Source organism: Oryzias latipes, chromosome 2, assembly GCF_053564925.1.
Source record: "Oryzias latipes strain Hd-rR chromosome 2, Olatipes_Hd-rR_3.1".
NCBI classification, from domain to species: Eukaryota; Metazoa; Chordata; class Actinopteri; order Beloniformes; family Adrianichthyidae; genus Oryzias; species Oryzias latipes.
In genome coordinates this window covers 31967297-31994557 of record NC_136238.1, presented here as the reverse complement: position 1 = coordinate 31994557, position 27261 = coordinate 31967297, and the positions used below count along the sequence as shown (strand labels likewise).

Genomic DNA, 27261 nt, shown 5'->3' with positions numbered 1-27261 from the left:
TTGGACTTCAAGGAGGGTTTGTCTGGAGTGCTCGCCAACGGAAATTCGCCATGGAGGCGATCGGACATTTTGGGGCCTGGACTCCCTTCACCTACCCCAAAGCCAAGCCGAGCGGCACTCACTGCACTGTGCAGCATCCAAGTGAACGGCTAACCCCCGCCTGAGTAGCCAACTGGTGTTTTATTTTAATCTTGTATTTTTAGCATTGGTTCTGGGTCACCGAACTGCTGGGACCCGTTGTTATTAGTTTGTTTGTAGACAAACTATTCAATTATTGTCTCCAACTTTTTATTGACCCTGTTTTGTTTTGTCATCAGCACTGAGGACCCAGGCGTCAGTCCTGTGTGTAAGGTGGAGGGCTTCCCCGGTTTGGAGTGGCGTGTCTTCGGGTGAAGGGTTCACTGTGTGAGTGTTTTTTATCACGTGAGTGGGGTGAATTTATATTATAAGTTGACATTTTACTTGGGAGCCTCCACCTCGCCTAGTGAAAAAAGAGAAGTCCTCAGCCGTGTGAAAAGGTGTCTGTGGTGCCCATCTTTTTTCAACTTCTTCATTTTAAATGGTTTTAGGATTTTTGCAAATACATTATATTTTAACCTTGATTCCTCCTTCTCTTGCTTTGTGCGCCTCCATTGCAAGAAACAGTGTCCCTCAGGACCACATCTGCACTGCACTCACCCGCTTGATGAGGTCTAAAGCAGTTATCGCGGGAAGGCCTAGCAATGGTTTATATAGTCCATTAACCACATACACAGCTTGCATAGTTGTTCTTTTGTCAAAAGTCAGCTCCCCTTTGAAACATCCCCTTACATCCAGTTTCTGTTTGCCTGGACCATACAACACTTTGGATGGTGGTTGCAATGTCCTATGTTTCTGTGGGGAGTAAATGCTGCTCGGGATAACCGTGACACTGGCACCCGTGTCTAACTTAAACAAAGTCTTTTCCTGGTTGAGATGCACAATGTTGCTCCACTCGTCAACCTCTTTGTTCGCCATTTCACCTATAAATGCAAAATCTTCTTCGTCATTGCTTTTCCTTTGCTGTTGTTGTCCAATTATATTGTGGATTCCCCCGGTGGATCTGCATTTCTTTGTATAATGTCCTTTTTTTTGACGTTTCCTGCATTCTGCATCCCGGGCAGGACATTCAAACCTTGTGTGTCTTTTTAACTGTCCATATATGCTACATTCAACTGTTTTCATGTCATTTTTGCTTGTTACAGCTTTAAATGACTTTAAGTTTCGTTTTTGTATAGCCTCCACCTGTCCTGGTAGCTCCGCCCCCCTGAGAACCGGCTGCTGTCTCTTTATCTCTTCACTTTGTCTCACACGGCTTACTCCAGCGTTAGATCTGCATCTAACTGCAGGCTCTCTGAAAGTCTGGCATCTCTTATTCCTACAGCTATACGATCCCGTATCAGCTGCTCTGTCAATGCTCCAAACTCACAGTACTCCGGCAGCGTGTGCACCGCCGTAATAAAAGACGCCGCACTCTCTTGATTCCTCCGGTTGAGATGCGCTCTTTCAAAAATGACGTTCCTCTTCTTCACACAATGCGGCGTAAACGCTGCAGTGGCGTCATCGTAGGACTTTTTCTGTGCGTCTGTGAGGGGCAACACATTCAGGATGTCTTCCGAGTCGTCGCCGCTGCGTACATGAAGCTGTTCACCTGGAACTCTTGCGACTGTTTGTCGGGTCCTGAGGCTATTCTGTATCGCTTGAACCGCTTCAGCCATCTTGGCCACTCCGCAACTTTTGCGAAGTCGAACAGCCTCAGCTGGCAGCCTGGCGCTGCTAGCTGAGGCACGGCCGCTGATCCATCCCCGCTCCTCCTGTTTGCATCTTTCTCACTCATGACTGTCTTGTTGTCACTTCTGACACCATGTTTTGTTAGCTGCTTTGGCTTAACATTTGACGGACATGAACCAAACTACGCGTTGCTCTCCCGTCAGTGGTTTATTCTGTGTTTTCTTAATTTCCATCCGACCGGATACATACACAACAACCAATAGTTCCACTTCACTTTATCCAACAGGAACAAGCAGCTGCAGGAAGAAAAGAAGAAGTTCTTCTGCAGATCTTTGAAGAGAACAAGCAGCTGCAGGAAGAAAAGAAGAAGTTCTCCTGCAGATCTTTGAAGAGAACAAGCAGCAGCAGGAAGAAAAGAAGAAGTTCTTCTGCAGATCTTTGAAGAGAACAAGCAGCTGCAGGAAGATGCTGCTGCAGATCAGAATCTGGACATTTCTGCTCATTGTGGGTCAACACAACTTTTTCATCATATTGATCTGAACACAACTGAAACATGGAGTCTGACCTCAGAGTCTGCAGTCTGCAGTCTGGACTCTCCAGAAAACCACACAGATGAAGAACTCCTGAATCCTGCAGGTTCTGGTTCTGGCTCAGGTCCAGTTCTGTCAGATTAGACGGGTTTTTCTTCAGAGCTGAGCCCAGAGCTTCACAGCTGATCTTTGACAAACGGCAGTTCTCCAACCTGCAATCAGGCAGAAAAGTGTGTTCAGGAGCAGTGATGCAGCTGGAGGTCCAGGAACTTGGTTCATTCAGTCAGGTGGGACCTGATAACAGACTGACAGATGACATTTTCACTGTTTAGAAATTTATTTTGGATTTGGACCCAAAAACATGATCAGGAATGAAAATGCAATAGATTAGAAATGACTTGAAATTAAGTTAAAACAGACGAGGAATTGAAATGTCATTTATCATCATGAATTATTAATGTCTAAATATTTCAAATCCAATAGATTTTGCTTTGATTTAAAGATTGATTTAAAAATGTCAGAATAAATTTTATTTCTTCATCTTGAATCCCAAATTGTAAAATGCATTTTCAAATGATCACATTACAAAAAAACAGCTGAAAAAGTCTTTAGTTCTCCTCTGAAAGCATTTACTGACATCTCTAAACTGTAGAGGGGCGTTAAAAAACATGAGGATTCACGGGGCCCAAAATGTCTGAATGTGGCCCTGAAGAGGAGCTGCTGATGGTTCTGCTGGTAGTCTAAGGGTTCCAGCTGGTTCTGCAGCTCCCAAAATTCCTTTTTCTAATCCAAGAAATCCTGGATGTGCTCAGCGTGATGATGTCATCTGCATCTCTGCTTTACGACTAGCGCCCCTTAGTGGTGAAAATAAAACCACATTTCTCTCTGACAGATCAAATGAACTGGAGAACATTTGACACAGTAGTCCAACATGAACTCTTACTGCGTCAATCCAAACTAGCTGATGATGCAGCAAGTTATTGTGAAGCTAGCCCTCACCATGCTGAAGACAACAGTGGATTCTGAACACAGAGCCTTTAAAAACCTATGGAAGGCTGAGGAAATGTTTCTGACATTGCTGCTAAACCAATGGCTCTGATTGGTGGAGCTAATGTGGCTTTAATGAAAGAACCTGATCTAAGACCACACTGTGAGACTAAACATCCTGATAACCTGAAAGACCTGAATGCAGAGCAGAAGATCCAGAAAGCAGAAGAGTCAGAGAAGAATGGGACACTTCAGCAGAAGCTTTGTAGCCGTGCAGAATCCCAAAGTCAAGCTGCTGTGAAAGCAAGTTTAATGGTGGCAGAGGAGATGGCCGGTTCAGCCAGACTATTGACCCAGGGAGAAGTTTTGAAGAGCTGCAGGATGGAGGTGTTGGACGTCTGATGTCCAGACAAAAAGCAGATGCTGGCAAACAGAAGCCTGAGGAGAAATACGCTTCTGCTGGAGTTTGGAAGATGGCTGTTGGTTCAAGAGCACAGTTGATGAAAGAAGCAAAGACTTGATTGCAGACTCTCTGACTGTGGATGACAGTCCTGACATGACTGATAGTGCACAGCTGGACATCTTCATCCGGGGACTGGACTCCAGTTTTCACTTTGTAGCATTGTCACAAAGGTATCCAGTGGAGAAAACATCTAAATGACAACTGAACTACAGTCTCTGGAGTTGCTCATGGTGAGAGGCGGCGGGCTTGTGTGGGCTCACTTGTGAGCCTCCAAGTGTTGGAGTTCACCCCGGTGGGCAAGAGGGTCATGTCCCTCTGCCTTTGGGTGGGGGGCAGGTCTCTGACTGTCGTTTCGGGTTACGGGCTGAACAGCAATTTGGAGTACCCAGCCTTCTTGGTGTCTCTTGAGGGGGTACTTGAAAGTGACCCAACGGCGGACTCCATTGTCCTCCTGGGGGACTTCAATGCTCATTTGAGCAATGAGAGTGGCACCTACAGGGGCATGATTGGTGGGAATGGTCTCTCAAAACCCGAGCAGTGTTTTGTCATTGGACTTCTGTGCTTGCCATAGTTTGTCCATAACAAACACAATGTTCGAGCACAAGGGTGTCCATCAATACACCTAGAATCAGGACACCCTATGCAGGAGGTTAATGATGGGCTTTGTTGTTGTTTCAGGCGACCTTCGGCCCTGGTTCATGGGTAAAGAGAGGGGCAGAGCTGTCCACCGATAACTACCTGGTGGTAAGTAGGATTAGCTGGCGGGGAAGAATACTGGAGAGTCTTGGGAGACCTAAATGCACTATGAGGGGTCTGCTGGAACGTCTGGCTGAACCCTCCGTTAGGGAAGTCTTTAACTCCCGTGTATAGTTCCAGTTTTAAGTCCTCAGTTTTGATGCTTCTGCAGCTCTCCTCATAAATCGAAAGATCCACATTCCAAAAGTGAAAGATAAAAATCTTTAATTCCGTTTCTTTAGATCAGAAAATGAACAATAATCCACAATGAACTTAAGCAAAAAAAAAAAAGAATTATAAAGAAAATATGTAATTAATGAGAAGAACTTAGCAGGTCAAAAAATGACACAAAACCTTAGTGATTTTTTTGTTATTCCACTTTTTGATTGATCTCCTTAAGACACTATCAGCTGATCTTAAGTTGGTGCCATTGTCCAAGTACATTTCTTTCACCTGTCCTCTCCTAGCGATGAACCCTCTGATTGCATATAGACAAGCGTTGGTGTACAGTGATGCAGCCACTTCTAAGTGCACAGCTCGAATGGCTAAACACGTAGAGATAACATCATGTCTTTTGACTTGTGTTCTTCCCCTTTTACCAGAAATGGGCCAAAGTAATCTACACCAACTCTTATTAATGGAGCGTCGTCGGGAATTACTGCATTTTGGCAGATCTGCCATAAATTGTTTACCACATGAACCATACATCTTCTTGCAAATTACACATTCAGACAAAACTTTCCTGATAGCACTGTGAACCCCTGGGATCTAGAACCTTTGATGCAAAGTGGCCAACATGTAATTTCTTCCAGCATGTCCAGTGCTAATGTAATCACTGGACATGCTGAAGCAGAAGTTTTGTGATGTGTGACCCTTTTTGGCAGGATGATTTGATCCTTTGAGTCATAGGGCATAGCCGAATGTCTTAACCTTCCTCCAACCTTTAGTACATCATCTTGCAGAGTTGGGTTCAACTTGAAGATTAGTTTTTCACATTTTTATGCAATCTTTTGGTTCAACCCATGTAATAAAAGCTGAAAGTCTGCACTTCAATGGCATCTGCCTTTTTTTATTTAAAATTTACTGTGGTAATGTACAGAAACGAAATTAGAAAGAATGTGTCTCTGTCCAAATATTTATAGCACCATCAGTGCCTTGTGAGAGATGATGCTCCCTCTCTGGACATGTGGTTCAGAAAAAGAGAGCTTCTCTCTCCTCTGAACAGATCAGGAGGCTTTGAGGAAGTGGCTCAGTGCAAAGAGCCAGAAATCTGGGGGCAGCCATCCATTTGTTCCTGCAGTTCAGCAGAAAAGCAGAAAGCTAGTGCAGAACATGAAAGTCTTCCTTCACTTCCATTCTTGATGCTCTACACAGACAATCTTTGGAGAATCCTGAAAACACTTCTTTAGATAGTAGTAGTAGTAGTAGTAGTAATAGTAGTAGTAGTCTTTTTTATTTTGAACTAGTGAAACAAGTGTAAAATAAAAAAATAAGACAAAAACGAGACAAAACTCGCAAAAAACAAGAAAAAGACAAGTAAATTATATAAAACAAAACAAAATTATATAAACACAAGTCCAAAAGGGAGTGAGAAGAAGAAAAATCTTATAAACTCTCACCCCCTTTTACATTAAGTCCTTACTTTCCCACCATCAGAGTCCAGTGCCCTACCCAAGTGTATATGTACATATATACATGTAATTTTCATTTCCAAACAACATGCAAATGAATAACAAAACGTATTGTCAAAGTATGCAGGATAATAAATGCTGACATTCTGTATTTTTTTGTATTTGCACATATTTATCCATGATCATCTTTCTGTATCTATATTTAAATTCTTTTATGTTTGGACATTGTTTCAAGCATTTACTGGTTCTGTTCCACAACTTCACTCCACAAATTGAAACACAGAATCTCTTTTTATATGTACGTGCTTTATGTATGACAAATTTATCTTTTTCCCTAAAATTGTATTTTTCCTCTCTTGTAATAAATAACCTTTGGATATTTGTCGGTAATAAATTGTTTTTGGCCTTGAATATTATTTGAGCGGTACAATACTCTACTAGATCGTAAAATTTGAGTAATTTTGATTCTATGAATAATTTATTTGTGTGCTCAAGGTAACTGACTTTGTATATGATTCGTATTGCTCTCTTCTGAAGTATTGAAAGTGAATGTAACGTTGTTTTATAGTTGTTCCCCCAAACCTCTACACAATAAGAAAAATATGGTAAAACTAATGTACAGTATAACATGTGGAGTGATTTGTGGTCCAGAACCAGTTTAGCTTTATTTAAGACAGAAATACTTCTGGATAGTTTAGCTTGTATGTAGCTAATATGTGCTTTCCAGGTTAGTTTGTCATCAATTATGACCCCAAGAAATTTATTTTCATAAATTCTTTCAAGTTTCACCCCATTTATGTGCATGTCAATGTTAATATTTTTACCCTTATGGTGACCAAATAACATCATTTTTGTTTTACTTAAATTTAGTGAAAGCTTATTTACATCAAACCACAGCTTCAGTTTTTCCATGTCCTTCTTAACAATTTCAATAAATTGCTGCAGATCATCCCCATCACAAAACACATTTGTATCATCAGCAAATAGAACTAGCCGTAATTTGTTAGAAACCTTAAATAAATCATTTATAAATAAAATAAACAATATTGGTCCCAGAACCGACCCCTGAGGGACACCACAAACAATGTCCAAACATTGAGAACAAGCACCTTCAACCTTCACAAACTGCTTTCTATTGCTCAAATAGCTTCTGATCCTGTCTAGCACTAACCCCCTAATGCCATACTGATCCAATTTATTAATTAACATACCATGGTTAATTGTGTCCAAAGCTTTTTTTAAATCAATAAATACCCCGATTACATGTTTTTATTATCAATAGCATTGTTATATTGTCTATTACATTCATCAGGGCCAGTGATGTTGATCGATTTGACCTGAACCCATACTGTCCTTCGTCCAGTATCTTGTGCTTTTCGATGAAAGAGTTTAATCTGGTTACGAACATTTTTTCCAATATCTTTTAAAACTGCGGTAACATAGAAACTGGCCTATAGTTTGTAAAGTGATGCTTGTTCCCGGTTTTGTACAATGGTATAACTTTTGCAATTTTCATTTGATTAGGAAATGAACCTGTTTGGAATGATAAATTAAAAATATATTCTAATGGTTTCTTAATTCCACTGATTACTGTTTTCACCAAAGACATATCAATGCCATTAACGTCAGTAGAGAGTTTACCCTTCATTCCTCTCACGGTCTTTAATATTTCATTTTCAGTTACTGGGTTAAGAACCATGCTGCTGGGATTTCTGTCAATTAATATTTGCACATCCTTTCCAAATGTTCCTGGATCCGGGATTTGCTTTTCTAATTCAGGTCCCACGTTTACAAAAAAATCATTAAATCTTTTAGCAATCTGTTCCCTTTGATCTATTTCTTCACCCTTACTAATGAAGTACTTTGGATAGGAGTCTTCCTTGTTACCCCTTCTTAGAATAATATTAAGTATGCCCCATGTTTTTTTGATATTACTTTTGTTTTCCTCTAAAAGTTTTCCATAATATTCCTTCTTGCATGTTCTTATGATCTGCGTTAGCTTATTTTTGTATTTTTTATATTTGATTTCTGCCTCTTTTGTTCTCTTTTTTAAGTAGTTTTTATATAGAGTATTCTTTTTCTTACATGCATTCTGCAATCCTTTTGTAATCCATGGACAATGGAAATACTTAATTTTTTCCTTGAACTTTTTAACTGGACAATGTTTATCATACATCGAACCAGATATCCGCAAAAAATATTCATAAGAAAAGAAAAGAAAGAAAGAAAGAAAAGAAACTGTTGATGAGGCCATCAACAGTTTCTTTTTGATAAATCACATCCCAATTATGCTCAAGTAGCTCAGCTTTAAGTGCATTGATGGAGGTTTCTGTTTTAATTTGTCTGTATCCCATTGAGAAATGCAACCTGTGGTTGACATAACTACTGTCATATACTGTGAAAACTGGAAGATGGTCACTGATTTCATTAATTAGCAACCCATTAACTGTTTTATTTTCAGTGTCTTTGGAGAATATGTTATCAATTAATGTTGCACAACTTGCAGTTATCCTACTTGGTTTTGTAATTCTTGGAAATAAGCAAATGCTGTACATGTTATTAATGAACTCTTCAACTGCCTTAATCTTATGAGGATTTAATAGGTCAATGTTAAAATCCCCACATACAAAAATTACCTTTTTTTTATCCACAAACATTTTCTCCATCCAGCCTGTAAACATATCCATATTTGAGCCTGGTGTTCTGTAAATACAACTGACAACTATATTTTTTTGATTTTCTTGAGAGATTTCGATTGTTAAACATTCAAGCATATTGTCAACAACAGCTGTCATGCTAGTCACTACTCTGAAATGCAGAGTTTTATCCACATATAGAGCAACTCCTCCACCACCTTTGTTTAGTCTATTACAGTATCTGAGTTCATAACCCTCCAAATTAAAGTTCTCAACTCCCTTCTCTGCATTGAACCATGTTTCTGAGATTGCTATCACACTAAATCGTTGTAAAAAATTGCACAAGTATTCCTTAATGTTATCAAAATTTGCATACATGCTTCTGCTATTGAAATGAACAAGTGAGAACTTATCTTTACATTTAATGTTGAAGTTATAATGCTCTTCAGTGTAGTAACTGCAATTATCTGTGATGGCAGAGAAGAAATGGTTGATTGGGTCAATGTCATATTCTATGTCCTGTAAATTGTGATCAGTGTAATCCAATGCTTCCATCCTTAATTGGTCAGAAAAATAATTTATGTTTTGTGTTCCTGGTGTTGACGGTTGAGGTTGTATTGACATTTGATCTGAGGAAAAGTGTAGTGTAAGTGTATTACCTCTATTTCCAGAAGGCTCAGAAATATCAGATGATATTTAGTATTTGTCCAGATCCTTGATGTCCCTAATCAACCCCACTTTAGCTTGCTCGGGGCTCCCGTTCAGCTTGATGAACACTTTACAGTTAGATGTCCAGGTGCTTTGTATTTTTCCACTTTTCTTTAGGTAACATGCTTGTTTTGCTATATCAGCATTATGTTTTGTAAGATTCTCGTTTATATAAACATCTGTTCCTCTCAGCTTTCTGCCCTGTTTCAGCAGAGCAGCCTTTTGCTTTCTGTTGACAAACCTCATAATAATAGCTGGTTTATCCTTCACACTTTTCCTAGGCAAAGTATGGCAAGCCTCGATGCCGTCACAGTCCAGCTGGATTCCTGGATTCCTTTTTCCCTTAGAAAACCCACAACTTGTTGCTCCACAGAGCTGATGTCTTGTTCGTCTGGCTCTCCGTCTCTGTTGGTGGTCACAGCTCTGGTGTATGATCTGGGTTTGACGCCCAGGCCAGTGATTACCACAACATTCATCCGTGTATACTGTTCAAGCTCCATCACCCTTCTTTCCAGAAAGGCAATCCTCTGGTCCTGCTCTTGCTTCTGGACCCGCAAAACTTTCACCTCCTCAGTGAAGTCCAGAATGCTCTTTTGTTGCACCTTTATAGCAGAAATTTCCTCTGCAAGGAAATCAAGCGATTTCTTGAGGTCACAGCCTTCTTCAGCTGTCTGGGTTTTTTTGGGACCCATTTGCGCCGGCCTGTGGTGGATACCGCGCCGGGCTGAGGTGAACGCCGCTCCGGGCTGAGGTGAACGCCGCTCCGGGCTGAGGTGAACGCCGCTCCGCGCTGAGGTGAACGCCGCTCCGGGCTGAGGTGAACGCCGCTCCGGGCTGAGGTGAACGCCGCTCCGCGCTGAGGTGAACGCCGCTCCGGGCTGAGGTGAACGCCGCTCCGGGCTGAGGTGAACGCCGCTCCGGGCTGAGGTGAACGCCGCTCCGCGCTGAGGTGAACGCCGCTCCGGGCTGAGGTGAACGCCGCTCCGGGCTGAGGTGAACGCCGCTCCGGGCTGAGGTGAACGCCGCTCCGGCCTGTGGTGGATGCCGCTTTGGGTTGAGGTGAACGAAGTGTCGCTCAGTAGGGATGAAAGATCACCTTGGATTTCCTCCACTGCTGGATTCAACACTATTGTGTCTTTCGTTGAATGGAAACGTCTAATATTCAGTCAGTGAACTTTCAATGACACTTCTTTTTGGTTCATGTCCATCAGTTGTTTGCAGCTTTTCATTGAGTTCACAAAGTGTTGAACTCTATTCTCTATTAAATGTCCTTTTCTTGTCTTTGGGCCTGAGTTGAACTGCTTTTGTTTCAGCATTTTTTTAATATTCAGAAAACTTTTCTGAATACAAAGTTCCAAAACTAAAAAATCATTTTTGAAGTGACAGTTTTTCATTTCTAGTGGTAAATGAATCTGCAGTCATTTCTGGTTTTCAGTGACTGAAAGATGCACTGACCAAAGAACACTTTGTGTGTTTTGTTGTACTAGTGACATTCAAAGGAAGTGTCTGTTCTAGATTCAATATTTAAAGATCTTTTCAAACTGTTTTCTTCAAATAGATTTCATGTAAAAATCCTTTCAATAGTTTTCTGAAAACTGGAAGCTGAAACTAATTTGGACGCCAACTTGAACTTTCTACAGGCCGATCTGTGAACATTTTTTCTGACATGAAATGGATCCGTGTTCTAAAATAGGTTGGAGATCCTGATTTACAAGATCCTGATTGAAACAGATCAGTTTCTATCAATCATCAGAACAATCAATTCAATGGATGAAGAAAATCTGAACCAATCATCAGTTTGTTTCAAACATGGCTGTAGACAAAAAATCTTCCACATCACTCAGAAAGTTCTTCACCTGATCCGTTCTTCTCATCCTTCAGGGAGTTCAGCTTCTTTACTGACCTCAGAGTCTGCAGTCTGCAGTCTGGACTCTCCAGAAAACCACATAGCAGAAGAACTCCTGAATCCTGCCAATTTTGGTTCCAGCTCAGGTCCAGTCCTTTCAGAGTGGACAGGTTTTTCTTCAGAGCTGAGACCAGAGCTTCACAGCTGATCTCTGACAAACTGCAGTTCTTCAACCTGCAATCAGACAGAAAATGTGCTCAGGATCAGTCATGCAGCTGGAGGTCCAGTAAATTCAGTCAGGTGAGCCCCACCCTGATACTGATTTCTGAAGATAAAAACCTTGATGGTTTATTTAAAATAATATATCTAAACACATCTTTTTGGCGAAAATTGTTAAACGCAATGCATTTTGGGTCTATAATTTCCAATCTAGTTAGCATCAATGCACAAATAAGTGAATGAGTTTGCCGTTCAGGCAGGTAGACTCTGCAGTATTTACTTCGGTTACTCCCCTAGGGCGGTAGTTAATTAACTCACCTGTTCAGCATCCTATTAAGTCCAGCTGTGCAAAATTAACGTCATTTATTGGGTTTACTGGATTTAAAGAAAAATAAATAGAGTTGGCAAAATAGAAAGGAGTCTGCATCAAAGTGAATTTGTTTCCATCATTTAACTTAACTTAACTCAACTTTGGTGTTTGACAGACAGAAAATTATATTCAAGGTTGTGGAAAATGGACAAAAGATCAAATGAAACATCACGCTCATAAATAATAAAAATAATTAGATTAAATTATTAAATGAATATCCTGTCTGGAACATTCTCAAGTATAAAGTAAAATGTTTTGTTAAAAAAAAAACAATGTTGTTGCATTGTGAGGAACTAAAACACTTTATGTTCTTAATTTGTTATTTATTTATTTATTTTTCGTCCTCAAAAAGTATCGATAAGAGTACCGATAAGAGTACCGGATCGATAAGCAGTATCGATAAAAGTAGTATTATCGTTAAAACCTTAACGATACCCATCCCTAGACACGACGCACCAGATGCACCGGGGGACACCCCCCCAAAAGCTTCAACAGGACGGCTCGAGGAAGTCTGAACCGGCTCATAAGCCACTCGTCCTCGTTTGCCAGCACGTCTTCTTGCTGTCTAAAGATGCGTTCACTCCGAATTCTTCCATTTGCCACATCCTCTAAGAGTGCAAGATCAGCCATTGTGCGTCATTACGCATTGTGATGGGGCATTTTATTTCCCTCCATTTAATTCCATCTGACAAGCTACAAATAATCCCAGTGGAAATGGGAAATTGTTCAGCACAAATGTAATTTCTTGTTGCTTTCTGAATGGTTGAGACATACGCCATACATTGTTTTATCACAAATAAAACAAACTAAAGGCATATGCATGAATACCATAAGTCCTGTCATGGTTTGAGTTTGTTGTGTCTTGTTTTTCGTCTTAGTTCTTGTTCTGTCTTGTTTGGTTCTATTTCCTGTTTTATTTTGAAAGGTTTCCTGTCTTGTCTTGTTTCTTGAGTTTTACTTCCTTTGGTCCCCATCTGCCCTAATCGTGTTCACCTGTGTCTTGTCTGCCCTGTCTGTATATAAGTCTGGTCTCTGCCTTCCTCCTGGGCTGGTCCATTAGTTTAGTCATGGTGTTTTTTGTCTTCCTGTCTTCATGCCATGTTCCATGTTCCATGTTTTTGCCACGCTCATGTTTCCATGTCCCTCGCCACGCCACAGTAAGTTTTTGTTTGTTCTGTAATCCTGCTCTGCAGCACTTTTTGTTCATTAAACCCTCTAGTCCCTGAGCCGTGTGCCTCCGCTTCTGCATCTGGGTCCTACTGGCTCTCGAGCCACCCCGCATCTTGATAATTCCGTAGCTTATGAATAAATGTTGTACTATGAAAACAACTTTCCTCAGTGGACAATTAATATGTCTGTCTGTCCGTCCGTCTGTCTAATTCGCAGGCATCTGGTGGCGCGTGCACACGCAGCGGCTCCTCTCTCCCTTACCTTCAGTGTTTTTTGGCTTTTCTTTTGGCTTTACCTTTTTGGGTTTCAAGGATTTATTGTTTTTATAAGAATGTATTTTTTAAGTCGTTTATTTATTATTTTATATGCTGCTTGCACTGTGGGGTGAGAGGAAAGCAATTTCTTCTGTGTTGTATGTCTTACGGATGCAGCATATTTGACAATAAAGCTGACTTTGACTTTGACTGTATCTGCTCTGCCAGACTATGGAAGCGATGATGCATAAATCAAAAGCAAAGTCAAAACCTGAAATGCTTTTTAATTTTCAAAATGTAGCTGCATTTTTTTGACTTAAAATTAAAAAGAAAAATAAATATTTCAAAATGCTTTTTCATTTTATACTTAAAATTGCTTATTCTGTGTTATAATTAAAAGGAAAATGCAAAGAGGGAAACTTGTCGCAATATTCGTTTAGAAAAAGCATTAGCAGAGGGGAGGCGGGGCGATGACGTCACTGCTTTCTCTGTGTGTCCGGCTGCTGACTGACGCACACACACGCACCAGAGGCAGACTGTGTTAGTGGCAGAGATGAGGGTTTTGTGATGGTTGTGAACTTCTGATGAGTTTCCACAGCTTCTCAGGACTACGTAGCAGCATGTCCGCCTTCTGCGGTCCTCCTCCTGACGACTGGTGTCAAGCCAGCCCTCTCTCGTCGAACGGCTGTCAAGTGAGCCCTCTCTCGAAAACGGTGTGCCGCTTTTTTACATACATTGCGGTAACTGCAAGAAAGCCTTCATTCGATTAAATGCAAAAAGTAAGTACTGATGTGTATAACTGTCATTATACACATAAGCCCCCCTCCCTGTATATAACTATATATTTATATGTGTATATTTTAGTATATGTTTCAGGTGAATTATCAATTAGAGACGAAATTAAAACCATATGTTGAAGAGGATTTACTGTAATGTTGACTTATGTTTAGGAAAAAAACTCCTAGTTTCCACAGATTCATTTTACTTCTCACTTATAGTATCCCACCTGGTGAGGTCACAAAATAAGTTTCATAGGGATCTGATGTGGAATTTCAAAGTAAAACCCATTAGAAATCTGGTATAAATGCGTTATCGCCATATGTGGACAGAGCTGTAAATTGAAAACTCCTAGTTTCCACAGACTCATTTCACTTCTCACTTATAGTATCCCACCTGGTGAGGTCACAAAATAAGTTTCAGCAGGATCTGATGTGGAATTTCAAAATAAAACCCAATTGAAATCTGTTATTACAGCATTATCGCCAACTAATGACAATGGTGTAAATTGAAAACTCCTAGTTTCCACAGATCCATTTCACTTCTCACTGATAGTATCCCACCTAGTGAGGCCACAAAATAAGTTTCAGAGGGATTTGATGTGGAAATTCAAAATAAAACCCATTAGAAGTCTGGTATAAATGCGTTATCGCCATATGTTGACAGAGCTGTAAAATGAAAACTCCTATTTTCCACAGACTCATTTCACTTCTCACTTATAGTATCCCACCTGGTGAGTTTCCCAAAAAAGTTTCAGATAATTCTGATGTGTAATTTCAAAATAAAACCCATCTGAAATCTGTTATTACAGCATTATCGCTACATGTTTACAAAGCTGTAAATTGAAAACTCCTAGTTTCCACAGACTCATTTCACTTCTCACTTATAGGATCCAACCTGGTGATGTCACAAAATAAGTTTCAGAGGGATCTGATGTGGAATTTCAAAATAAAACCCAATTGAAATCTGTTATTACAGCATTATCGCCAACTAATGACAATGGTGTAAATTGAAAACTCCTAGTTTCCACAGACTCATTTCACCTCTCACTCATAGTATCCCACCTAGTGAGGCCACAAAATAAGTTTCAGCACGATCTGATGTGGAATTTCAAAATAAAACCCAATTGAAATCTGTTATGACCGCATTATCGGAACATGTTGAGAGAGCTGTAAATTGAAAACTCCTAGTTTCCCCAGACTCATTTAACTTCTCACTTATAGTATCCCACCTGGTGAGTTCACAAAAAAAGTTTCAGATAACCCTGATGTGTAATTTCAAAATAAAACCCAATTGAAATCTGTTATGACCGCATTATCGGCACATGTTGAGAGAGCTGTAAATTGAAAACTCCTAGTTTCCACAGAGTCATTTCACTTCTCACTTATAGTATCCCACCTGGTGAGGTCACAAAAAAAGTTTCAGAGGGATCTGATGTGGAATTTCAAAATAAAACCCAATTGAAATCTGTTATGACCGCATTATCGGCACATGTTGAGAGAGCTGTAAATTGAAAATTCCTAGTTTCCACAGACTCATTTCACTTCTAACTTATGGAGACCCACCTGGAGATGCCATAAAAAACGTTTCATAGGGATCTGATGTGGAATTTTAAAATAAAACCCATTAAAAGTCTGGTATAAATGCGTTATCGCCATATGTTGACAGAGCTGTAAAATAAAAACTCCCAGTTTCCACAGACTCATTTCACTTCTCACTTATAGGATCCAACCTGGTGATGTCACAAAATAAGTTTCAGAGGGATCTGATGTGGAATTTCAAAATAAAACCCATTAGAAGTCTGGTATAAATGCGTTATCGCCATATGTGGACAGAGCTGTAAAATAAAAACTCCTAGTTTCCACAGACTCATTTCACTTCTCACTGACAGTTTTCTACCTGGCAAGGTCACAAAATAAGTTTCAGAGGGTTCTGATTTGGAATTTCAAAATAAAACCCAATTGAAATCTGTTATTACAGCATTATCGCCAACTAATGACAATGGTGTAAATTGAAAACTCCTAGTTTCCACAGACTCATTTCACCTCTCACTCATAGTATCCCACCTAGTGAGGCCACAAAATAAGTTTCAGCACGATCTGATGTGGAATTTCAAAATAAAACCCATTAGAATTCTGGTATAAATGCGTTATCGCCATATGTTGACAGAGCTGTAAAATAAAAACTCCTAGTTTCCACAGACTCATTTCACTTCTCACTTATAGTATCTCACCTGGTGAGGTCACAAAATAAGTTTCAGATAATTATGATGTGTAATTTCAAAATAATACTCAATTGAAATCTGTTATGACCGCATTATCGGCACATGTTGAGAGAGCTGTAAATTGAAAACTCCTAGTTTCCACAGAGTCATTTCACTTCTAAATTATAGAGACCCACCTGGAGATGCCATAAAAAACTTTTCATAGGGATCTGATGTGGAATTTTAAAATAAAACCCATAAGAAGTCTGGTATAAATGCGTTATCGCCATATGTTGACAGAGCTGTAAAATAAAAACTCCCAGTTTCCACAGACTCATTTCACTTCTCACTGACAGTATTCTACCTGGCGAGGTCACAAAATAAGTTTCAGAGGGATCTGATTTGGAATTTCAAAATAAAAACCAATTGAAATCTGTTATTACAGCATTATCGCCAACTAATGACAATGGTGTAAATTGAAAACTCCTAGTTTCCACAGACTCATTTCACTTCTCACTCATAGTATCCCACCTAGTGAGGCCACAAAATAAGTTTCAGCACGATCTGATGTGGAATTTCAAAATAAAACCCATTAGAAGTCTGGTATAAATGCGTTATCGCCATATGTTGACAGAGCTGTAAAATAAAAACTCCTAGTTTCCACAGACTCATTTCACTTCTCACTTATAGTATCCCACCTGGTGAGACCACAAAAAAAGTTTTAGATAGGTCTGATGTGTAATTTCAAAATAAAACCCAATTGAAATCTGTTATGACCGCATTATTTCCACATGTTAACAAAGCTGTAAAATGAAAACTCCTAGTTTCCACAGACTCATTTCACTTCTCAATGATAGATATCCACCTGGTGATGTCACAAAAAAAGTTTCAGCAGGATCTGATGTGGAATTTCAAAATAAAACCCAATTGAAATCAGGCATAAATACGTTATCGCCATATGTTGACAAAGCTGTAAAATGAAAACTGCTAGTCTCCACAGAGTTATTTCACTTCTCACTTATAGTATCCCACCTGGTGATATCACAAAATAAGTTTCACATAGATCTGATGTGGAATTACTAAAACCCAGCTTTTTACAACTTTGTCACCTTATGACAATGACACATGTATACCAGATTTTTAAGGGGTTTTATTTTGAAATTCCACATCAAATCCAATTAAAACTTATTTTGTGACATCACCAGGTGGGATACTATCAGTGAAAAGTAAAATGACTCTGTGGAAACTAGTAGTTTTCTTTTTACAGCTTTGATAACATATGGCGATAACGCATTTATTATAGATTTCAATTGGGTTTTATTTTGAAATTCCACATCAGATCCCTCTGAAACTTATTTTGTGACATCACGAGGAGGGATACTATCAGTGAGAAGAGAAATGACTCTGTGGAAACTAGTAGTTTTCATTTCACAGCTCTGTCAACATATGGTGATAACGCGTGCATACCAGACTTCAATTGGGTTTTATTTTGAAATTCCACATCAGATCCATCTAAGCTTATTTTGTGACCTCACCAGGTGGGATACTATAAGTAAAAAGTGAAATGAGTCTGTGGAAACTAGGAGTTTTCATCTTACACCATTGTCAACATATGACAATAACGCTGTAATAACAGATTTCAATTGGGTTTTATTTTGAAATTCCACATCAGATCTATCTGAAACTTTTTTTGTGAACTCACCAGGTGGGATACTATAAGTGAGAAGTGAAATGAGTCTGTGGAAACTAGGAGTTTTCAATTTACAGCTTTGTCAACATGTGGCAATAATGCTGTAATAACAGATTTCACTGGGATTTTATTTTGAAATTCCACATCACATCTATCTGAAACTTTTTTTGTGACATCACCAGGTGGTTATCTATCAGTGAGAAGTGAAATGAGTCTGTGGAAACTAGGAGTTTTCAATTTACAGCTCTGTCAACATATGGCGATAACGCATTTTTACCAGCCTTTTAATGGGTTTTATTTTGAAATTCCACATCGGATCCCTATGAAACTTTTTTATGGCATCTCCACGTGGGTCTCTTTAAGTTAGAAGTGAAATGACTCTGTGGAAACTAGGAGTTTTCAATTTACAGCTCTCTCAACATGTGCCGATAATGCGGTCATAACAGATTTCAATTGGGTTTTATTTTGAAATTCCACATCAGATCCCTCTGAAACTTTTTTTGTGGCATCACCAGGGGGGATACTATAAGTGAGAAGTGAAATGAGTCTGTGGAAACTAGGAGTTTTCAATTTACAGCTCTTTCAACATGTGGCCATAATGCTGTAATAACAGATTTCAATAGGGTTTTATTTTGAAATTCCACATCAGATCCCTCTGAAACTTTTTTTGTGGCCTCACCAGGTGGGATACTATAAGTGAGAAGTGAAATGAGTCTGTGGAAACTAGGAGTTTTCAATTTACAGCTTTGTCAACTTGTGGAAATAATGCCGTAATGACAGATTTCAATTGGGTTTTATTTTGAAATTCCACATCAGATCCCTCTGAAACTTTTTTTGTGGCCTCACCAGGTGGGATACTATAAGTGAGAACTGAAATGAGTCTGTGGAAACTAGGAGTTTTCAATTTACAGCTCTTTCAACATGTGGCCATAATGCTGTAATAACAGATTTCAATTGGGTTTTATTTTGAAATTCCACATCAGATACTGCTGAAACTTATTTTGTGACCTCACCAGGTGGGATACTATAAGTGAGAAGTGAAATGACTCTGTGGAAACTAGGAGTTTTCAATTTACAGCTCTCTCAACATGTGCCGATAATGCGGTCATAACAGATTTCAATTGGGTTTTATTTTGAAATTACACATCAGAATTATCTGAAACTTTTTTTGTGAACTCACCAGGTGGGATACTATAAGTGAGAAGTTAAATGAGTCTGGGGAAACTAGGAGTTTTCAATTTACAGCTCTCTCAACATGTTCCGATAATGCGGTCATAACAGATTTCAATTGGGTTTTATTTTGAAATTCCACATCAGATCCCTCTGAAACTTTTTTTGTGACCTCACCAGGTGGGATACTATAAGTGAGAAGTAAAATGAGTCTGTGGAAACTAGGAGTTTTCAATTTACAGCTTTGTCAACATGTGGCAATAATGCTGTAATAACAGATTTCAATTGGGTTTTATTTTGAAATTCCACATCAGATCTATCTGTAGCTTTTTTTGTGTTATCACCAGGTGGGATACTATACGTGAGAAGTGAAATAAGTCTGTGGAAACTAGGAGTTTTCATTTTAAAGCTCTGTCAACATATGGCATTAATGCATTCATACATGATTTCAATTGGATTTTACTTTGAAATTCCACATTTGACATATAACTATCTAAATCTAATAATATATCTCGGAGGGGGGGTATACATTGAAATTTCATGTATGCTTTCACTTTAGAAATAAGTCCTTCTTGCAGTTACCGCGATGTATGTAAAAAAGCGGCACACCGTTTTCGACAGAGGGCTCACTTGACAGCCGTTCGACGAGAGAGGGCTGGCTTGACACCAGTTCCTGACGCACCGCGGACAAGCGTTTTTCTTCGGACCGCCAGCTGCCTTCGCACAGCGGGGCGCAAAGCTCCGCTATGCGAAGGCAGCTACACTCAAAAAAAGGAAATTACCAGCCAATTAAGTTAACGAAAAAGTAACTTGTCATTTCAACCAGAAAATTTTATGTTTGTAAATCTTACGTGAATGAATCATGTCGATTGTACATAAAAATAATCCATTTAAAAGTTACTAATTTCAATCATGTTGATCCAACATGATACCATTAAATTGGATGCATTAGTAATCGCAAGGAATTGTGGGATTCCATTTTCTTTGTCTATCTAGGCAGATTGGGGTCTAAGTGTGAGTTTTTGTCCATGGGTTTTATTGTCTAGCTGTTTTACTCTGTTTTAACTAGTGATTTAAACTGTTATGTTTATTTTTTTTGCACCATGAGTTAAAGTTTGGTAGAGGATGATGACCAACCCCCTTGTGTGGCAAACTGTTAATGTTCCAATACTTAACACAGAGTTCGCGGTAATTGAGCTCCTGTCTTGTGACGTGGGACTTTGCTGGGTAATTCATGTCTTTGATGTGAAAATTAAAAGACCCACTGGTTGAAACTTTGGAACAACATATCAATTACAGATGAATAAATAAAATTATAGAAATAAATAGAAATTCAAGTTAAATAAACTTAATTTACTTAGGTGTGACCAATTGAAGTGATTCAATTAAATTGGATCAACTTTTTTCTTTTTAGAGTGAGCAACAATATCAATTTAAAGTTGGGTGCAACTGCTCTATTTAAATTGAATCAACTTAAATTTATTAGTTTGAACCTAAATACATTAAGTTGACCCAACCTAAATACATTAAGTTGAGCCAACCTAAATAAATTAAGTAGGACCAATATGATTCATTTTTGTTCAAGTAACGCAATCTAATCATGTGGAAATCCTTTCCATAATTTTTTTATGTTCATTCAAAGTGAACGTTTTTTGAGTGATGCGATCGCTGAAGATCTGAGAAACCATCATATTAATTTGTGATTCCAGTGGTGTCCAGAACAAAATAAAGACTGATGTAATTACCACATATTTACACATTTATTTGCAGCTTTGCGGTGAATTTGCTGTTTGATTTATTAAGATCCAGGTTTGAGCAGTTCAGGTCCAGCGGTTTGTTAACAGGACCCGGTTTTAGGTGATCTTAATGCGAGAAATGCAGCAGAATGTTCCTTTAGTCCCCTCGCCAATCAGAAGCTGTGAATCGCAAGCCAACTCAGCGTCGTCTGACGCACGGATTTACAAACAAATGATCGAGCAGAGCAGGCCCTTAATAATAATCATGACAGTAATAAAAGCACATTATGAAGATAGTCTCCTGCAGCTTCGCGCTGAGTGAGTGTTTTTGGTCCAAGCAGCAAACGTTTAGCATGGAGAAATCTGCTATCTGTGATGGGGCTCCAGCTGTCATCAAACAGCAAATTCAGCGCGAAGATGCAAATAAATTTGTAAATATGTGGGAATTACATCAGTATATTTTGTTCTGGACACCACTGGAATCACAAATTCATATGATGGTTTCTCAGATCTTCAGCGATCATCGGTAGCTTCGCGCTCCGCTATGCGAAGGCAGCTGGCAGTCCGAAGAAAAACGCTTGTCCGCGGTGTGTCAGGAGGAGGACCGCAGAAGGCGGACATGCTGCCATGTAGTCCTGAGAAGCTGTGGAAACTCATCAGAAGTTCACAACCATCACAAAACCCTCGTCTCTGCCGCTAACACAGTCTGCACCTGGTGCATGTGTGTGTGACAGCGGCCGCACACGCGGAGAAAGTAGTGACGTCATCGCCCCGCCTCCCCTCTGCTAATGCTTTTTCTAAACGAATATTGTGACAAGTTTCCCTCTTTGCGACAATCCCCTCTTTGCATTTTCGTTTTAATTATGACACAGAATAAGCGGTTTTAGGTATATAATTAAAAATCATTTTGAAATATTGATTTTTCTTTTTAATTTTGAGTCAAAAAATGCAGCTTCATTTTGAAAATTAAAAAGTATTTCTGGTTTTGACTTTGCTTTTTATTTATGCCACATAATCGCTTCCATAACAGACGGACACATTAACGAGAATATCAGTTTTGTACATTATTTCATTCTGTTAACTTTATTATTTATGAGGATAAATTGCACAACATGCCAATATTGTAGAACATATTTCACTTTTCTTTCTGCAAATATGTGTTCATTTGAATTTCTGTTGTAATTTCCGTTTGATTTTTTTTATTTGTTTCACTGCTGATCGGTCAAACGGGTGTTTGTGTAGGCTGTCAATTGTAAGACTTGCTTTGTGAAGTCTTCATGTTAGTTATGAGAGGCAGTATTGTCATTTTCACTTTCACGTGTTTCTTCCATCTGCCGACGGTGTCGCCGTTTCTCATTTCACCCGTTTTTGTGCGTACGCCTGGGTCAGAGCTTGCGTGAAGGACCGCACATTTTCCCATCAAGTTTGCTTTTTATAAATCTCAATTATAGAGTGGCGTACGCCTTCTTTTGTGCGTACGCAACATTTATAAATGAGGCCCCTGGAATTGGTTCTTTGATAGCTGTCCTACATGCACCAGTGTCACACAAAAAAATCATCTCTTTTCCATTTATCCCTAATTTAACTTCTGGTTTAACATCTGCATAGAGCTGTGACGGTGTCGGATTTTTGATCACCGCGGTGATGAACCACCAGGGGGCGCGGTTTCGCAGTTAACTGCACCCCCCCCCCCCCCCCCCCAAAAAAAAGAAAATCCCCCGTCGGCCGCATCAGAAATAAATACAATTATAATTACTTTTCATTAATAATTATTAATTAATTATTATTGTTATTAACAAATAACTAACAACTTACTACTACCTTACTAATGAACTAACTATATATAAAACCCATATAGGTGTTGTAGATTGACTGTGACTGTGTGGGTCAGCGCTGCATGTAGGAGGAAGGTGGCACATGTGTGTTGGGGGTGTGTGTTGATTCCTCTGCAGCCGAACGTTCTCTAGCTGCATGCAAGATTTCACCTGTGCTCTTTGGTACACACATCTTCCCAGAATATTATATATTGCCCAGTAATAAACAGACTGCAGACACTTTGTCACTTTTCCGGTAGCCATGAAGCCTGACACCCATGAAGAACGTGGGGCAGGAGGCTCCGCCTTTGTTTATAAAGACACGTAACGTTGCGCTGCACAAATAGTTCCCAAACAAAAGATGTAGTGATATTCATGGAAATCTAACAGTGCGCGTTCATGTTTGGAGTGAAGGTGAACCATAATAAACCCCCCCCTTCCCCACACACACACACAAAATCCTCCGGCGGGCGGCCGTGTTGCACGCACTTAAGAAAGCACGCAGCTTGTAATGGAAATGAAAACAATGGAAATGAATAATTAGAACGCAGTAAATTTGTCGTATTTCCTTGGGAGACGGAAACTTCTGTTGTAGAATGAGGATGTGTGTTTCTGAAAGCGCGCGCCTGTGTGTCTGTAAAGGGAGCCGCATGCCACGTGAAGCGCGGAGGCACTGAGAGCGCGAGCCGACTAGAGACAGTGACAGGACAGAAAAAGTAAGTTATCAGCAAGGATGAACGTGTTTAATGTGTTTATCATAGTTCCAATCACGCGCCATATGCAAAACTTAAAAAAAAAAAACTAAATAAAAAACATGTGCGGTGAAGCGGTTATCGTCACAGCCCTACATCCGCATAAGCCAATAAATCCTAGAAGTTTATCAACACCTCATCATTTCCATCTGACTCATCATTCTGCTTTTCCGGGAGTCCTGTATTAGAAAATGCAAAGCTCTCTGTCCCCTAGGCCTGTCCTTTGGGCTAGACATGCTTGTTCCTTTTTTTTCCACCCTGAAAAGGGGTAACCATAAGCTCCTCTCTGACGTCCTCCACTACCTCTCAAACCTCTTCTGTTACGGTACTTTCTCTAACACCTCCCCTGCCTCGGCTGTCTCCACCATGATAAAACACTTCTTCTTCTGTTCCTCCTTCAAAGAATGCACCCACAGTTTTATTGTTTCTCTTTCCTTTAACTACCTTTTCAGCGTGTAGAGCGTGATTCATATACTGCTCTAACGTTCCCGTGGATAAATCAATGTAATGTTTTCGTACCAACTTATAATTGCATCTTTTGATCCAGCATGTAGAGCATTTTTAAATTGCTGCTGATAGGGCCCATCTGCCTTTCCATCATCCTCTAAACCAGAGTGAAATTTAAAAATAGACATCATGCTTAGTCTTTAATCATCAAAGCTTTCCTCATCCTTGTGTTTTATTCTACCAATCTCTGTGTAGTTAGCTCTGCGTCTAAAACGCGCCACTACTCTGTCTCTTAAACCTTGAACTCGTTGCTCCAGTAGGTCTAACCTTGAATCAAAGGGGCGTTGCCATCCATAGGATTCCAATCTCCCTGCACATAATGACAATCCGGCCCCAAAGCGGCCATCCACACCTGCTGCACTTCCTGACCATTCAGATGGTAAGATCGTCTCAAACTTTCCATGTCCTGCACAAACTGATTCACATCTGCTTTGTAAGATGTGAATCTATCTTCTAGCTATCTTCTATAGCTTTTTAAACATCTTTCATTGTCCATGTCCTATACACTAAAATAGTTGGGGGTTGATCGTCTCCTGCCTGGGGGTTTGCAACCTGGATCATTGGAAAAGAGTATGTCATTGCTGATGTGTCTTCAGGTGCAGAGGGGAGAGGAGAAAGTCCCTCTCCCATCGTTTTTGACCACTGTGATATCTGCCGTGTCTGTGATCTAGTCATCATTCCTTTTTGAGAGGATTCCCCATCATAAGGTGGGGGATCCTTTACTAACTGGGGATAAAGAGAGCTGTTTACATCTGCTCCATGTGGAGCAGTCGCTCCTCCTCCCTGCACGTTTGCGTCTGCCCTGTGTCGTGCACGCGCCACGGAGCCTGTTTCATCATCTTCACTTCTGTGAAACAACAATTTCCCATCTCTCTTCGCTCTCTCCTGTTCTCTGAAGCTGCTCTGTCCTTTTTTCTTTTTTCTGCTTTTTCTTCGGATCCTTCCCTGTCTTTTCTTTAATCACATCCTGCAATGCAATTATTCTCTGAGTGTTTAACCTGCCATTAAATCCATAGTCTTTTACCCATTTATCCAAATGCTTGATTTTTGTAGGATCCTGACTTTCCACATCCTTCCAATCCTTGCTCTGCAAACTTTCTTTTGGACTTTCCTTACTCTGTGCCTTTCCCATTTTTCAAAAACACTTGCTTGTCTAACAGTTCAAAAACACAAGCTGCAAATTCAGCAATTTGCATAACACAACAACAACAAAACACACAGCAAAAACAACAATTTGCACAACACAACAACAACAAAACACACAGCAAATACAGCTATTAGCTAAAATCACATTAACATTCACACACTCTTTACTTTACTTATTTGTAAATGCCGCCTTTTTAATTATTTTTAATTCTTACAGCTCAAAGTTATGTTACTGGGATTTTTTATTCATATCTATACATACATATATGTATTATCTTATTTTAAAAGGGATTTCGAAGACCCCGTCGTCCTTGCCTGATAGTGTCTAGAATTCTCAGAGCTTTTACTTTTTTTTTTTTTAAAACATAGAGTTTAACGGACCCCGCCTTCTGTACTTGCGGAATTTCACAGAACTCTGCCATCCTTTCCGTTGTCTTTCTCCTTCGGTATACCGTCAACCTTTTGGACTCCAGCCAACGGGATGGGCACAAGTTCCAACAAAGGGTTGACTCACCTAGGAGTCAGCTGTGGCCACAGCCTCCTGGGGCCCACCACGCTCGCTAAAATCCTCAGGTATGTTGGTATCCGGCTCGAAGGACTAAATTGATGTTGGATTAAAACAACCTCCAACATCTAAACAATTCAAAAGGAAAGAAAGACAAACAGACCAAAGTACCTTTTATGAGGAGAACAAAAAGAGAATAATACCCAGCAACAATCTCTATCCGCTCTGGCGCATATTCCTGTTGCCTCCTCTTTTATTAATGTTCACAGATCAGCCAATTATGCAACACTTGGATCATCACGTGCTGTTGGATAACTCAGCAGTTCATGGTAATAATCTCATTATTTACTAACGATGGTAGATATTTCTATTACATGTTTTTTCTGTGGTTTGGTTGGTGTCAGTATTTGACATAGAGACAGCAGGAGGTAATTCAGGAACACAGCTGCACTTTATGAGATCATAATTACATTATAGATCATTTTTTATGAATGGATTTAGATTTTTGGAGGATTTCTATTGTTGGTGTTGCACAAAATAAGGGAAATGCCAAATATTTTTGGAGTAATCCCACTGATGATTTCTATGATTTTGTTTTTAATGTTTTATAAGACCTAAAAATGATATTCACAAAAATTTTTTTTTTTAGATCCAATTCCTCTGATATGTTTAACAAAGACACACACAGGACACCAAACACCAAGAAATGAACTTATTGCTAAAAATGATGCAGGAGTCCAGCTCTAAAAAATGATAAAAGAGCAAAGAAAATGAAATGATTTGATTTATTTCTTATTGATATTTCCAGGCTTTGTTTGTTATGTTCTGCAGCATTTTCATATTCGTATAATTTTGACAGAATATATAGAATATAATGGATAGCAATATATAAACGTTATTTAAGGTTTAACTTTAGTTATTTTGGATTAATGTTCCTGTCTGTTTTTATTCATTTATGTTCAAAAGGTTGCAAAAGGTAGTTTTAAAGGTTTAAAAGATTAGCTTAAGTGTGTTCATCAAATGTTTATCTTGTTCGGCCCAAAACCACTGACAGCCCGACAAAATGAGCGCTGGTAACACAAGTAACTACAGATTTGTTTTATGTTGCACACTGGCACCGAAACAAATTCCAATTCTGTGAAACTTCACTGAATGTTGTAGTAGTAGTAGTAGTAGTAGTAGTAGTAGTAGTAGTAGTAGTAGTAGTAGTAGTAGTAGTAGTAGTAGTAGTAGTAGTAGTAGTAGTAGTAGTAGTAGTAACCTTTTTATTTGGACAAGTAAAAACAAGTGTTTTAAGACAAACAAGAGACAAAAAGTTATAAAAAACAAGGAAATTATATAAGACAAAATCATATAAACACAAGTCCAAAAGGGAGTGAGAAGAAGAAAAATCTTAAACTCTCACCCCCTTTACCTTAAGTTCTTACTTTCCTAACTAAACCCAGTACTGAATCTCCTTCAGCGTCAGACTGAGACATCCTAAGTGTCTGAAGGAGCGACACCGCAGGTCGTTTCTACCTGCTGCCGTTAGACTGTACAACCTTAGCTGCTCCCAGTGAACCACATTAACCAACATCATTGGCTCTGTCTTATTTATTTATTTAGCCTACCCTGTGCAATAACTATGTGGTCATCATGTGCAATTTCTTTAGAAATGTATATT

General features: G+C 39.3%; 2 protein-coding genes across 5 annotated transcripts in view; one reads left to right on the top strand and one right to left on the bottom strand.

Annotated features, from left to right (window-relative positions):
- Positions 1–27261, bottom strand: part of LOC144986665 (NACHT, LRR and PYD domains-containing protein 12-like) — a 515000-nt gene that overhangs the window by 20711 nt on the left and 467028 nt on the right. For both annotated transcript variants that reach the window (XM_078934327.1, XM_078934324.1), the window contains 2 exons: positions 11343–11519; positions 2315–2491 (listed from right to left, as the gene is read on the bottom strand). In XM_078934327.1, coding sequence (XP_078790453.1) covers positions 2315–2491; positions 11343–11519 — 354 coding nt within the window. The remainder of the gene's footprint in view (positions 1–2314; positions 2492–11342; positions 11520–27261) is intronic.
- The window catches only part of LOC101164420 (uncharacterized), a 736165-nt gene that overhangs the window by 619487 nt on the left and 89417 nt on the right, over positions 1–27261 (top strand). The window lies entirely within an intron of this gene.